This window comes from Perognathus longimembris, chromosome 17 (assembly GCF_023159225.1).
Source record: "Perognathus longimembris pacificus isolate PPM17 chromosome 17, ASM2315922v1, whole genome shotgun sequence".
Taxonomy (NCBI): Eukaryota; Metazoa; Chordata; class Mammalia; order Rodentia; family Heteromyidae; genus Perognathus; species Perognathus longimembris.
Window position 1 is genome coordinate 43,991,322 of NC_063177.1, and position 15,494 is coordinate 44,006,815.

A 15,494-nucleotide genomic window follows, 5' to 3' on the forward strand; every position below is an offset into this window, starting at 1 on the left:
TCTTTGCTAATACTGAAGCTAAAATTTAGGGGCCTGACTTCAGTTTTACTTGCAATGGCTAGTAGTCTTATCACTTGAATCATGCTTCCAACTAGGTTTTTGCTTGTTAATTGGGGATGGAGTCTCACAGACTTTTCTGCCCAGGCTGGCTTCAAACTGCTATACTCCAAGTCTCAGTCTCCTGAGTTAGCTAGGATTACAAGCATGAGCTACCAGTGCCTGATTTAGCCTAAATTTTAATATCTAATACTCATCTGTGTTAAATATAAGAACTTTTCTTAGTAATGGATGAAATCTTAATTGAGTAGTAATTACTCCTGACATTTTTTTTAATGTTAGCTCTAGCTGGTCTTGGCTCATCTTTTAAGTATCTAATTCAAGTGGTCAATATGTGTATTTTTTTCTGACAAGTTATCAGTATTTCAGTTTACATCTCAGTATTTAATTTGGTTCATGCAGAAAAGAGGCAAGAAATAGAACACTGGAAAATAAAGATTGATAGTACAGAATAGTAATACAGAATAGTAATGAATGTTATCTTACATATTTGGTAAACTGGATTCATAGTTTTTCAGTTCCTTTATGTTGCATGATGACATATACATTCCTTTTGCCATATGTAGTATTGTAGCAGCTTATTCATTGTGGGACAGTTAATATCCCTGCCCTCTCAATGTCATTCTTGGCTGCCTGTATGACTTTCTTGTGCCAGTGGAATGTTAGTGAGTAGAGGTGTTACATATGTCACACTGATTTAAAAAAAATTAATTAAGTTTTCTTGACAAGGTGTTGTACAAAGAGGGTACAGTTACATAATACGGTAGTGAGTACATTTCTTGTCTTACTTGTTACACCCTCCCTCAGCTTTCTTTCTCTTCCCTAGTTCATATAAGCATATATACATTATATAGTGTACTAAAATCATATACATTAACCGCAGGGAGTATGCCGAAGGAAATTCACCTCATACATTAAACATAATGACAACAATAAAATTCTCCTGTTTCCATCTCTTGGAGTTCATTTTGCTTAGCCTCATCTTATATAATCATATGTACATAGCTGTTGAGCTATTGTGATCCTCTGATAGGTCTATCCTAGACCTTTTTATGTTTATTTAGTAATTGTTTGGTTCTAGAGACATACTGTAAAGTTGCTGACCAAAACACGTGGAAATACCACTTGAAAAGAAGTTTGTCATTTTACAGATATGATCTCTACTGTTCTCACCCCCCACCCCTAACAACCACATATCAGGGAGACCATGTGCCTTTGTTCTCCGTGTTCTAGGCTTGTCTCGCTCAACAGTATGTGGTCAAGATCTGACCATTTCCCTGTAAATGACATTATTTTATCATTTCTAATCGCTATGTAGTATTCCATTGTGTACAGGTACCACATTTTTTTGATCCATTCATCTGTAGTGGGGCATCTGGGTTGTTTCCATATTTTGGCTATTGTGTCACACTGATTTGACTTTAGCCTTCTATGTTTCTTTCATACACTAGAGAAGAGCATATGCTCTTGTACTCACTTGTCCCTTCAGCAGCCAGGCCCAATGTTAAACATACATTGGTGTCATTCTGAACCTGACCATAAATCTAGTCAATAGCATCTTGAGCTCAGCCAGAATGTGCAGACTTTATGTACTTGAAGTAAACTTGTTGTAAATTACTGAAGTTTTAAGACTGGTAGTTTCTAAGAGACTATATATGGTGCTCTATAATTGTATACTAGATTTAAGAAAAGCTGTTAACTAGTGTATAATATAATCATATTCTGTGGATACTTATCATTTCTTGAAAATGTATTTTTCTCTATAGCATCAGTGAGTTCAAGCATGATTTGTAGGACAGAGGAGATAGAAGAAAATGTTTCTAAGCAAAGAAAGTGAACTAGGACAGCCAAACTGGACTAATTGCTGTATGATTCCTTAAGGAGTATTACTGTATTCTAAAATTACCTGCTAATTTTTAACTGTGGGACATTTCAAATGAAAAGTGGTACTTCACTAAACCAAATATATTCTTTCAGATATATTACTTTAAAGGATACCTCAGTTAAGGAATTATGCTGATAGTATGCTTCTTAAGTAAGCTACAAAGATCTGGTCTTTTGTATAAAATTGTCTGAAGTCTATTCATGTATGCCTAATAACTATGAATCTATATTGAGAGAAACAATTGAAAAATAGGTCTTGAAAATACAATACCTATCTGATCAGAATTCTAGAGAGGAAAGTAGAGAGGGGCAGAGAGTGGGAATGAGGAGGAAGAAGAGAGAGAGAGAGAGAGAGAGAGAGAGAGAGAGAGAGAGAGAAACCAAAGGGCCCAGAAAAGTAAAAAGTTAAGAAATACTCTGATGAAATTCCTAAAATTGAAGAATAAAAAATGAGTTTTTCATTTCTCCCAACAGAAGTTTTTTTCTACTCTGTGTTCTATGCATTGTTGTTCCTGTCAATTTTATATTTTTATCAGACTGTTTCTGGTTTATATGTCTTTTTGTTTCACTTTGTTCAAGTTATCTGTGCTATTGTTAAAGATAGATTGTTACGTATGATAAATTATTTAAATAATTTGAGATCTATGGTAATACTGTCTCTCTCAAAGAAGATTTATATTTGTTGTGGGTGGTATTAACAAGCCAGTACATTCTTCATTAAATTTTATGAGAGCTAGACTATTTGAACTAAGCTTTACTACTTGTAAGGACCAGTCTTGGTTTAATTCAGAGTTACTTCTTTGAACTTTCAGTGAAAGTATTAGAGTTTTGCCAGTTTCCTCCCTTCACACTTTGGTGAGTTCTAGACTAATTGTGTGTGTGTGTGTGCGCACGCGCGTCCGCACGCTGGTTCTAGGGCTTAAACTTAAGGCCCAGGCACTATCCTTGAGCTTTAGTTCTCAATGGTAGCTCTCTACCACTGGAGCCACATCTCTGCTCCTGGCTTTTTTTGGTAATTAATTGGAAATAAGAGCCTCATAGGCTTGCCTGCCTCGGCTGACTTTGAACGGAGATCCTCATGTCTCAGCCCCATGAGTAGCTAATATTTTGTTCTCGCAATTCTGTAAACTGTCATAAGTGCTAACCTCTCCACCCTAAATGCCAGAATTAAGTCTTATTTGTGATTCTTGATTGCACTGCTAATTTTCTACTACCTTCAGAAAGATTTTAAAGAGTATAGATAGTTCTAGTTTTTCTTAGGGAAAAGTTGGTCTGATGTATATAAGCTGCCATTACTAAGGATGGAAGCCAACAACTTACAATTTACTTTTTCAAAAATTTGTTACATCCTCTCTCACTTTTCTACCTTCCCCAATTCCACTTGTCTTGAGTTGTACAGTTAGTTTACAACATATTGTATGTACTCACTACCTTATGTATGTAAATTTAACCCTTCTGTACATTACCTTGACAATAAAAATTTAAATAAAGGGTTTGGGGAGGAGAAAGGTGGGATAAAAATGAGGGAGGAGGTAACAAGTTTAACTCACTACCTTATGTATGTAGCTGTAACCCCTCTGTACATCACCTTGACAGTAAAAGTTAAAATGAAAAATTGTTACATCACTAAAAGCTGGATACCAGTAGCTTACACCTATATATAGACACTTAGGAGGCTCAAATATGAGGATTAAGGTTTGAAGCTAGCTGTACAGATAATCTGAAAGATTGTTTCTCCAGTTAACCAGCAAAAAGCCAGTGTGGAGGTATGGCTCAAGTGGTAGAACAGCAGCTGAGAGAAAAAAGGCAGAGCAAGAGCTCAAGACCTAGAGTTCAAGTGCCAGTACACACACACACACACACACACACACACACACACACACTTGAGAAAATTCAAAGAGCACTATATAATGTCAGTGTTACTTCTTATGAAGTTTTTTTTTGAGGGAGGAGACAAAACAAACAGAATTACATTGATCCTCCTAGCAACAGCACAATATTAAGCAAGTAAATGTCATATTTTACATCCTGTCAGGAACAATTAAGATAATTGTTCTAATTTTAATTTACTGTGTTATTCTATAATTATTTCTTACATTACTGTCTCTCTCATGAGACAGCCTTCCCTTATAAGAAGGAACCCTATTTTACTCATCTATGATTACCTTTAACAGTACCAAGAGTTAATAAGTGTACAAATGAATGTATTTGTTGAAAATGCCTGGTTTGTTTTTTTGCAGTGAAAATCAGTATTGATATATATAGAGAGATATATTCACTATAATATGCACTATATACACATACCTACACACTACTTTGAATAATCCTGAAAGGTATATTTTATTAATAAAGGAGACATCCTTTCTTATCAACCTCTTTTTTGTACCATTCTTTTCTATTAACAGGTGGCATCTCCACAGAAAGCGACTGTGCTTTTGAGCCAGACTATGCTGTTCCACCACTTCCAGTGAGTGAAGGTATGCAGCACATTCGGATTATGGAGGGCATGTCTCGCTCTCTTCCATCCTCCCCCTTACTCACACATCAGTCTATCAGTGTTCGGCTCCAACCTGTGAAGAAGTTAACTGGTAAGGACTTTACCTGAATTTAGTATATTTAACAGGAGACATTTAGGTCATTTTAGATATTATTTACATCATTAGATGTTTTCTCTTGGGCCTTCCTAATGTCACAGACTCTTGAAAAGTGGAGCTCCTACTGATTTTAATTGAGAAAATTATAACAGTATTTATTTCGACAGATTGATATATTTATTTTCTGCTTGACCCATCTGTTGTAGACATATTTTTCTAGGTTTTCAGGAATTTTCTAGTTTTGCCAGGATACACTGTTGTTCTGATTTCATTTATCAGCTTGTTCATGTCAGATTAACAGATGGAGATGTTATAATTTTAGGACTTTAGAGGTTGGTCATTAAGTAAAGGTACATCTGTCATATTTTTGTTTGAAATGATTTATATAGTTCATCTCTATTTTTAAAAGTTGATTTTAGATATTTTCCTCTCCATAGGGCCCAATTATAACTTCTAGGAAATTTACTATAAATCATAAGTAGTGTATTGTACTGCCTATGAATATTATGTCCATAATTTGTATAGCTCATTCAGATAAAGTTGTTGGATGTGAAGCTAGGTATTTATTAAATGAACTGTGTCTTTTAAGTATTTCAGAGAATAAATTTTTAGATATAAGTAAAGAATACTTCCATGTGAAAATATTTAAGCCTGGCTTACTTCATTAGATTCTAACATTATTAGTATATTCTTTTGAAAGATGTTTTATAAACATATATTAATTGTACATAGCAGTTTTGTTGTGACATTTGCATGCAGTATATTATTGGTGGAGGTTAGTTGATTTGCATTAATTGGTTATGATGCATGATAATATGAAATTAGGGGTATATTGATCTTTTCTATGTGCCTGATATTGAGTTAAATAATAGGGTTGTTTTTAAGACAATTCAAAAAAATAAAAGATAAATGGGGTTTTTAGACTCTTCACTAAGTAGAATGAAATGCTGTTGATAGTTTTCATCAAAATAAAATTATTTCTTTATTCTGTCGTTCCACCAAACATACATTGCCTCTTTTTGCTGATTATTTTATTGAGGCACAGTATTGACTGTGGTCATTAGATAAAATTCAGTGAAACAACATTTTAACATAATAGTCTGAAATACTGGTTTCCTTATAAAGTCTTAACAATAAAATACATTTTGTACAATTTGTGTGTGAATAACATTTCAGTGCTTGGATATTCTATTTTGCAGTTAAAATTATTGATCACAAAAAATACAATACACAAAACACAAAATCTAATGTCATTGTATGTTTCATTTTACTGCATGCACTAGAAGTAGTAGCAAGAAAAGTTCAATTTTAATGTAGAAGTGAGCTGAATTGCCTGAGGTTTCAAAGGTACCATTTGCCAGTTTACCTGTCGCAATTTGAACACTTAAATAGACAACCCTAACTACTCAGAATGCTGAGGATCTGAGTATTGCAGTTTGAAACTAGCCCAGGCAGGAAAGTCCATGAGATGCTTATCTCCAGTTAACCACCAAAAAGCTGGAAGTGGAGATGTGGTTCAAATAGTAAAGCGCTAGCCTTGAGCACAAAAGCTTAGGGGCAGCATCGGACCTGAGTTCAATCCCCAGGACTGGCACAAAAAATAAAAAAAAAATAGAAGGAAAATACATTGAATAACAAAGTCAGTAATATGCTTAGTATCATAAAGGTGATGTAGTAAAACTTTAAGAAAGGTATAGTTGGTGATATGTATGAACTATTAAAATTATATTTTAGTGTTTAGACTGTGGAACATCTCAAAGAGTTTTATTACATACTGAAGATTGACAAAGACATGAGAATTAAAAATATATTTTATGATTCCTAAATGACTGAAATCTGTTTTCTTAAAAAAAAAAGTCATAAAAATGTTTACATGGCCACTGTAGTTTGCTTCCATTATTCTTCAGTGCTCTGTGTGTTTGTGCCTGTGTCTGTGTGTCTGCCTATCCTGAGGCTTGAGCTCAGGACCTGGGCTCTGTCTTTGAGCTTCATTGCTCAAGACTAGAGCTCTACAACTTGAGCCACAGCTCTACTTTCTAGCTTTTTGGTAGTTTATTAGCAATAGGAGACTTAAGGACTTTCCTGCCCAGACTGGCTTCGAACTGTGATCCTCAGATCTCGGCCTCAAGTATTGCTATGAGCTACCAGTGCCTGGTTTTCTTCAGTGCCTTTTACTTACTTATTCAACAAAAACTTACTTCAGTTTGCTATGTCCTTGGCACTTTTCTAGATATAATAGATCAGTGAAAATGATAATTGAGGCCTCTGTTTCAAAGTTTTCTTAATTTTATTTGAGAGAGTAGTCATAAACATGTAGTCAGTAGATAAAACATTATAACCTTAGATCATGATAAGCACTATTAAGGTATATAAAACAGGGAGTGGGATATGAGAAATTGGGCTGGAAATAGAGTTTCTTTCTATGGAATGATCAAGGAGAGTCAGAGGAGATGTTGAGCTGAGGTTTGAATGAAAAAGGAGGTAGCCATGGCACATGTGGTCTGGAGCCTTCCGGGCATAGGCAATAGTTCCAACAAAAATCCCAAACCACAAATGAATGTAACATATTGAAGGAATGCCCAGCAGTCAGGTATGGCTTCAGCAAAGTAAGTCCAAGGGAATGGTATTAAAAGATGAGTCAAGAGGTAAGCTGAAGCTAGCATTTTTAGTCATGATGAAGAGATGACTTTGTAGGATTTTAAGCAGAAGAATAGGAAATAATATGATGATTTACCCTTTCATTGAGTCTTGTTATCCACTGAGAAGAGAATGAACTACAAAGGACTACGATGTTCAGTGTTCATTGACCTTACACATCTTTTCTTTCTCAGCTTCTAGCAAGGTGAGCACTTACAGTCTCATCTTAAAGATATTACAATGAGTAACCTTTTCCTATCATTGTTCTAATATAACATTTGTACTATTAGATATTTATTTTAGTTCTTCCAACATATATATGAAGATCTATTTGAAGAAATAAATCTATTTCAAGTACTTTGACATCTCTGGAGGGAGCCAGTGACTGAGTACAGGGAAAGGCCTCCTAAAAATAGACACACATAATTTGAAGTCTCAAACTAGTTTTAAAATGTACCCAATTCTATTTGGTATGAAAAACAAGTTAATATAGCAAAACTGGATGAAAGGGATATGGGCTCTATGGTCACCCTCAGTTGTTTTTTAAATTTCAGCTTTGAGTTAGTCACTTCACCACTGTGTGATTCTATTTCTTCACCTACACAATGAGGTCAACAACTTTATGACCTTAGGTGGATTGTATTATTATTATTACAAGGATCACAATTGTTTTTAGTGCTGATCCTGAGGCTTGAACTTGGTCTGGGTGTTGTCCACGAGCATTTTTTTTTTCTCAAGGATAGCACTCTACAGCTTGAGTCACAGCTTTTTCCTGGTCAATTGGAAATAAGAGTCTCACAGACTTTCCTGCCTACTTTGGCTGCAAACCTTGATCCTCAGATTTCAGATTTCCGAGTAACTAGGATTGTAAGTGTGAGCCACTGGCATCCAGCTGTGTGATCACATTTTTAATACTTACTTCAAACTGTGTTTGGCAAATATTAGGTGCTGATTATCACTGTTAAAATTTGTTCAAGTTTGGTGACAGGTTTTGAAAAATTCCCTTTCGTACTAGATATCAGTTGAAACTTCAAACATTTATGTTTTTAAGGAATAGTGGTACACACCTATACTCTCAGCAATTAAGATGAGAGAAGTTCATGGCCAGCTGGGCTAAATAACAAGACCTTATCTCAGAGAAACAACAACAAAAAACTATGTTTTTAAAATTAAACTTTTTAATGAGCAATAGGAAAAATATGGTATTAGTTTTCATTTGAATGCCCTCTGTGGCATATACTTATAAGCAATATATTTTTCATGTGTCTCCATTTTATTGACAAGTGAACTAGGCTACAAGGAAATAAATGTCTTGCCCAAAGGAAAATGTGCTGAATATAATATAGTTATGAAGTAATTTATTTTACCAGTGAGAATTCTGAAATTTAGAGCAATTATACGAAATGGTCTAACAATTGTTATACCATTAATTAATTATGCCTTAATGGTATTAAGTATAACAAATACAATATTTTTTGTTCTTAGTAACAGAAGATGCAACCAAATAGTTTAAGCAATACAAGGAAACTAGGAGACCTAGAAGTTGGACAGGCTAACAGTTAATTATACAAATAAAGTTGAACAAGCTCTAAATGCACATGTTTGTACATATGTACATGTAATGTTACTTCTATAGCTATATAAGCTATGGCTAAAATATTATTACCTTGCAATTTTTTGAAACATTTGAAGTCAAGCTGTTTTTGGAATTTTGTTGTTAGTAAAAGATACAGGATTGTTCTGATTAAATATGATTTCTTAAACATACATGGTAGCATATAGTAAACATTTAAATGCTACTTTTCTTCTCATTTTTATCTTGTATAAGGTGGAGATTTTATTGACACCTTTAGAAAATTATTAAAATGAGAATTTGAAAATATAAAGGGTCTACATGTAACATTACAGTCTGATATATATAGATGTAGTCATAGTACAGCCTGTGACTACATATTTTTGCAAAAGTAATTGGAATTCAAGATGTATTATAGAAAATTTCACTAGATTAAAAATTGTAGTAGATATTTGGTAGTTCAAAACTCCACCACTGGTAACTGTAGGTGCCACATATTTTGTAAGGTTAATGAGTAAATTTACATACTTTTCAATCTTTGTAATAATATTACTAAACTATTACTAGTTACTTTTATATTACTAGTTATACATTATTCAGTAATTCACTTTGTCACGATTGTTAATTTAGTTTCTCTGCCTATGGGTTAAAGATCAGGCTATTGTAAACTCCACGGTTAATTCAGTTAGTATCATTTCTGGCCTTGAAGAGGTTATTTCCATTGTCTTTCAGACCAAAAGTAGAGGATGTTAAAGAGTTACTACTTAATTCAATATATGTAATTTCAGTTATCATGGATGGAAAATTATTATGAGAGAGTATCAGACTTAACAGGATTTGCCAGTTATCACTACCAGGTGTATAGAAATTCTTACTAGACTTAAGGGGAGAGAGGAGAAGGGGGAGGAGGGAAGGGGGAATGAGGGAGGAGGTAACAAACAGTACAAGAAACATACCCAAGGCCAAACGTATGAAACTGTAACCTCTCTGTACATCACTTTGACAATAAATAAGAAAAAAAAAAACAAAAAGAAATTCTTACTAGACTTTAATTACCAAGATTCTTGCAACAGTTGTGGTAGGCAGGTATAGGCTTAGAAAGCCCTTGACCAAAATTTGCCTCAGGAGAGAGTTTTTTGCCATTCTGTATATGTTAAATACTTAAATAGCAGCAGAAATTAGCAAATAAATTCATCTATAATGTTTATGGACTCTGGATATTGCAATATAATTCAAGCTCTTTTTTAGGTTTTATGAGAATTTAAGCATTTTTATACAAAAATGATACTTGTTTTTTTGTATTTAAATAATACTTCCACTAATACAGAGTAGAAGTATTATTTATAGTATTGTAGAAATTATTTATAGCAGCTGTAGTATTGCTACGTGTATTGCATTAAAATACAATAGACTTGTCTTTGTACCTCTATTCAACCACTGCTAGGGAATGTTATTATTCATATATATACATTATATATACACATATATATGTATATATACTAAATGCATGCAGCACAGGGCTTGAAACTCAGGGACTACAGCTTGCTAGGCAAGTGCTCTGCCATTTGAGTCATATTCTATTCTTTTTTTTTTTTTTTTTTTGGCCAGTCCTGGGCCTTGGACTCAGGGCCTGAGCACTGTCCCTGGCTTCTTCCCGCTCAAGGCTAGCACTCTGCCACTTGAGCCACAGCGCCGCTTCTGGCCGTTTTCTGTATATGTGGTGCTGGGGAATCGAACCTAGGGCCTCGTGTATCCGAGGCAGGCACTCTTGCCACTAGGCTATATCCCCAGCCCCTCTATTCTTTTTTGCTTAAGTTATTTTTCAGATAGAGTCTTGCCTTTTTTGCCTGGTACTGGTCTTAGTAATTATCTTAGCTCTCCCCACCATGTGGCTGGAATTACAGGTATATAGCACCATGCCTAGCTTGTTCTATGATACGGGAATCTCCCTAACTTTTGCTCAGATTGACTTTGAATGTTCATCCTCCTATATCCATTTCCCAAGAATTTAGGACTTCAGAGTGCCCAGCGCTCTGAAAGATATTTTTGAAAAAGAAAATGTATGTCAAATTGTTCAAATGAAAAGTGAAGTTGGCAAGTTGTCATTTTAAAGGCAGATTTCATATCTCACAAAATCGATAGCTCAATGACATAGGACATGATGAATTTTAATAATGCAATTAGTAAACTTAATCTAGCTGAATATAGAACTTTATTGAAAAAAACTATATGCTTTTCAACACTGTGAACTGCTTAAAAAGCTTTATACTTACTAATAAAATATACAGTGAACATATCCGTGAAAATAAAACTGGCAACAAAATAGTGGTAATTCTCTTTCTAATCATAATTTCTTAATTATTAAGTAGATTTATAAAAAGATTACAATTCCATAAGTCAGTTGGTGAGTACAATGCTTCTTGATCAGTATCACCCCATCAATCATCGTCCCCTATTTTCCCCCCTCCCATCCCTAACCTCAAGTTACATAGTTCGATTTTTACATAATGTTTATTGTATATAATGGTTGCATTTGTTTACCCTTCCTCCTTCCATTTATGTTCCCCTTCCTATGCTCTCTCCAGCAGAACATGTTTCCACTTCTTGGTATTCATTTTGATAAATAGTAAATTAGTTGTTCAGAGGAATTATATCTTTAGACTCTTCCCCTAAGTATACCATCCTCTAATCAGTTTGTTTGTATATGCATAGAGCCCTGTATATGTTATCATGCATAATTGTCTTTTAAACTTAGTTTCCACATATGAGAGAAAACATGTACTGTTTGTCTCTCTGTGAGTGACTTATTTCATTTAGCATAATTTTTTTCTAGATCCATCCATTTCCTTGAAAATGACTTAATATTAATGGAACATAGAAAATAAGAAATGAAGGTGGAGTACAGTATATATCTTTATAACCAAACATCTAAAACCACTGACTGAATGGAAGATGAATACAAGACACCATAAAACTTTGGCTAGCTTCTAATAACCATAGAAATCAAAACATTTCATCATGTCCAGATGATTTTACAAGTGTATTTTAACTAAACTTAGTAATAATAATAATAATGCTGGTTACAACAACTTATAGACAATATTTATTGAACTATTATTGTATTCCAGACAGCATTAGGTCCTTTACATGAGCAAATTTAATCTCTATGGTCTTAAGTGGAGAGAACAGTAGCCTCTGTGTGAACTCTTTCAGTGCTGATGAGCCTCCTCTTTTGTAACAGCCTGCTTCTTTATTGATTTTTTTAAAGTGGTACTAGGGATTTGAACTCAGGGCATTTATTGTACAGCTAGGCATATGTTCTTATTGAGCACCCACCACCCACCACTTTTTTACACTGCTTATTTTTGAGATAGGGTCTTTTTCTTGCCCTTACCCCAAGGCTGGCCCAGTGTACCATCCTCCTGTTTCTCTTCCTGCCATAACTGAGATTAAATCTTGCAAACCTTTCCTTTCCTTTCCTTTCCTTCCTTCCTTTCCTTCCTTCCTTCCTTCCTTCCTTCCTTCCTTCCTTCCTTCCTTCCTTCCTTCCTTCCTTCCTTCCTTCCTTCCTTCCTCCCTCCCTCCCTCCCTCCCTCCCTCCCTCCCTCTCTCCCTCCCTCCCTCCCTCCCTCCCTTCCTCCCTTCCTCCCTTCCTCTTTTCCATTCTTTCTGTCTTTTTTCCCCTGGGCTGACCTAGACCAATGATTCTCCCCATCTCAGCCTCCTGGGATGGGGTGTCTCCTTACCTACCTATTGAGGTATCTCCTTATTCAGCAATTGGTTGAGATGGAATCTCAAACTTTTTTCTTGGGCTGGCCCCAAACCATTGTCTTCCTGATCTCTGCCTCCCAAGTAGCTAGGATTGCAGGCATGGATGAATGCAAGAAGCATTTTTTAGTCTTTCGAATGTCTTTTGAAATTTTCTGAATCTAGAAGAAATGTAGGAGATAGTCTGCCTGTCTTTGAAATTGGTATCACTGCTAGTATATTAATTAGTTGCTGCTGGTGGTGTTCCCCTTACCCTGCTACTATGGCTTGAACTCAGTGCCTCATACTCACTTGTTTTCTTGCTTAAATGGTACTCATCCACTTGAGCCATACCTCCAGTGCTTCAGTTTTGGTATATCTAACGTATTCCATCTGAATGAAATGTTTTATATTTTAACAACTCTTAAGTATTTAAAATATTTTCTCCTATATAATATTCTAGGCAATTCCTTTTACATTGCCACAAAATATCACTGTCCAATTTTGACAGTGAAACTTCATAAATTATGAAGATATTGCAGACTCACATTAGCTTGCTAAAGTATTATTCATCTTTTACATGACCTTTGTATTTTTTCTAGCATTTAGTAACTATATTTTTCTATTTATATTCACATAGCTCAGTTCAAATTCAGAATAGTAAAGCCTGATAAGGAATCAGTAAGAGGAGTTTATAGCTTTAAGGCATGAAATGCTTACAGCATTTTAATATAAGCTGTTCCCAGAATCCGTGTCACAGCTCCTTATACAGGGCTGCTCCCCCCCCCTTGGTTGCTATGACAACAGCAGCACTGCACCATTCATCAGCTCTGGACCTAGGCTGCACTGCTAGTCTTCCCTGTTACTCCTGAATGTTAAGAACATCCGTGAATCATTCACTCTGGTTAATGCTGCGCCATTAGAAACCTAAGAATCAGTTCTTCTAGCAATTTGCTCTAACCTAAGGGTAAACTAAACTGCGCCACAGAGAAAAAATATATATAAATATTTTCCTTAGTGGAATTGTACAATCTATATTTGCTGCAGTATTTTGAAAAAACAACTTCATATCAAGCAATCTAATGAAAAGAATTCGTCGGTATAATCTTTTTTGAAATCATTAGGTGTTCAAAACAAATGCTTCAGTGCCTCTGTGGATACAAAAAGAAGCAGGTGACGTTGTTAGGGGTTCTAAGCCCCTTTGGGAGCATCTCTTGTGCATTGGGACCATAATCAACATCTGCTATAAGAAGTGTCACCTGTAAAGCACAGTAAGTTCTGGGCAGCATGAAGAACAGACTGGAGAAGATTAGAGTGTGGATCATTACTGATGTGTAAGGACTGATAACATGACTAGTGAGTAAGCTACATAGTATTGTTACGAGAAAGAAAAATTAAAGCCCGTGAGTATGATGAGTTGACTATTTGTGTGTTACATGGATCTCTAAGCGATAAGGCCTACTTTGAGCTTTATAGGAAGAATTGGACAGTTTTCAGGGAAGCAATTAACAAGTTGTCATTAGGTATATTTATTTAATATTAAATTACATTTTTACTTTATTTTTATGTATTGTGAGGTTTTTTTTAAAAAAAGAGCATAACTGCAAATAAAGAAATTTAAAACTCAATTTTTAAATGTAAATGTGAAGGTCAATAATTTTCTTCTAAGGTGATTCTAGAGTAAACCTCTAGAACCTATTACAATATTCTTATTAAGTAAAATACCTTTAAAATATCTATGGAAGGTATGGAAACTTAGAATTTTGTAAGCATGCTTCTTTACTATATCAGAATTTTCCTATTTTGTTAGAAATAAGTGAATGATCTTGCATCCTTTAAAAATGTAAAGATGTTTTTAACAACTTGATATTATTTGCTATCCATATTGATTTTTGTCAATTTTCCATGTAGGGTCTGGTTAAATTAGAAATTGACCATTTTTACTTATATTTTCCAGACCATTTATTTGATAATTATCAACTTAAGATAACTTGAATTTCCAGATTGTATTTTCTCATAGACTTTTCTGATTTTTTAAACTATTTTCTCATTTTAGGTATTCATCTAACTTTGGTAACTTAGAAATGTCTTAAACATAGGAACTTGATTTTTCAGAATTAGAATATTTAGACTGATCTTAAGCCACCTTTGAAAAGGAAAAATACATATTCATCTAGGCTAATTCTTTCAGCTACTATCTTCTTGGGTTTTTTTTAATACATGTTCATTTACAAAGTATATACTTTAGAGATAGACAAACATATACAGAGGGGCAAAATATTCTGTTATTTTGTCATTATGCCTCTTTATTTCCAGTCCTTTCATTTTGAGACTGTCTCCCTTGTCCAATACTTAGGAAATCTTTAAATAGGGAGAATTAGTATATTAAAGCATAATGAAAATAGTAATTGCTGATACAGTCATGTCATTAGCAAAAATATTTTACTTTTCTTTGTAACTAAGATCAAACAAATAAAATGTTTGAATTTTAATATAGCTATTGCTGAGAAAATTAAAACATGAATTTTAAATTTGCATGTATTTAATAAGTGTATGTTATCATTTAATGTTCGTTTATGGCTAGCTTGTCTGTACAAATGTGTATATATAAAGTAAAATATTTTTATTTCATTATTTCTGAAACTATAATTCTTATTAATAGTAACACATATTGATTTAGGTACTTGTTAATATTCTTAGTATTAAAAAACAGATTTATTCATATTGAAATAATCTTCCTTGATGTGCTCTTTGATATTTTTTTCATGTTTGGGCCTTTGCCAAAGTATGTATTCCTGAAAAGTTGTGTGTGTGTGTGTTTGTTTGTAAATTGGCTGATTTAAAATTCATCTATGATACTTTCTATTTTAAGAGATGTTACAGTTTGTCCTTCCATAATAAGCCCTCTAAAATGATTTAATAAATCTGTATATCTTACTTTCAGATTCTCTTAAAGTAAGAAACACCTAGTTTATTTTAGATTCTAGCTTATTTCAGTCGTG

At 34.2% G+C, this 15,494-nt stretch overlaps 1 protein-coding gene across 9 annotated transcripts in view; it reads left to right on the top strand.

Moving 5' to 3' along the window:
- The window catches only part of Tanc2 (tetratricopeptide repeat, ankyrin repeat and coiled-coil containing 2), a 251,669-nt gene that overhangs the window by 93,821 nt on the left and 142,354 nt on the right, over positions 1-15,494 (top strand). For 4 of the 9 annotated variants that reach the window (XM_048367307.1, XM_048367308.1, XM_048367309.1 and 1 more), the window contains one exon: positions 4,347-4,529. In XM_048367307.1, the coding sequence (XP_048223264.1) occupies positions 4,347-4,529 (183 nt within the window). Of the gene's footprint in view, positions 1-4,346; positions 4,530-15,494 lie in introns of those variants that run through there. The other 5 variants (XM_048367311.1, XM_048367313.1, XM_048367314.1 and 2 more) reach the window with 2 other exon arrangements.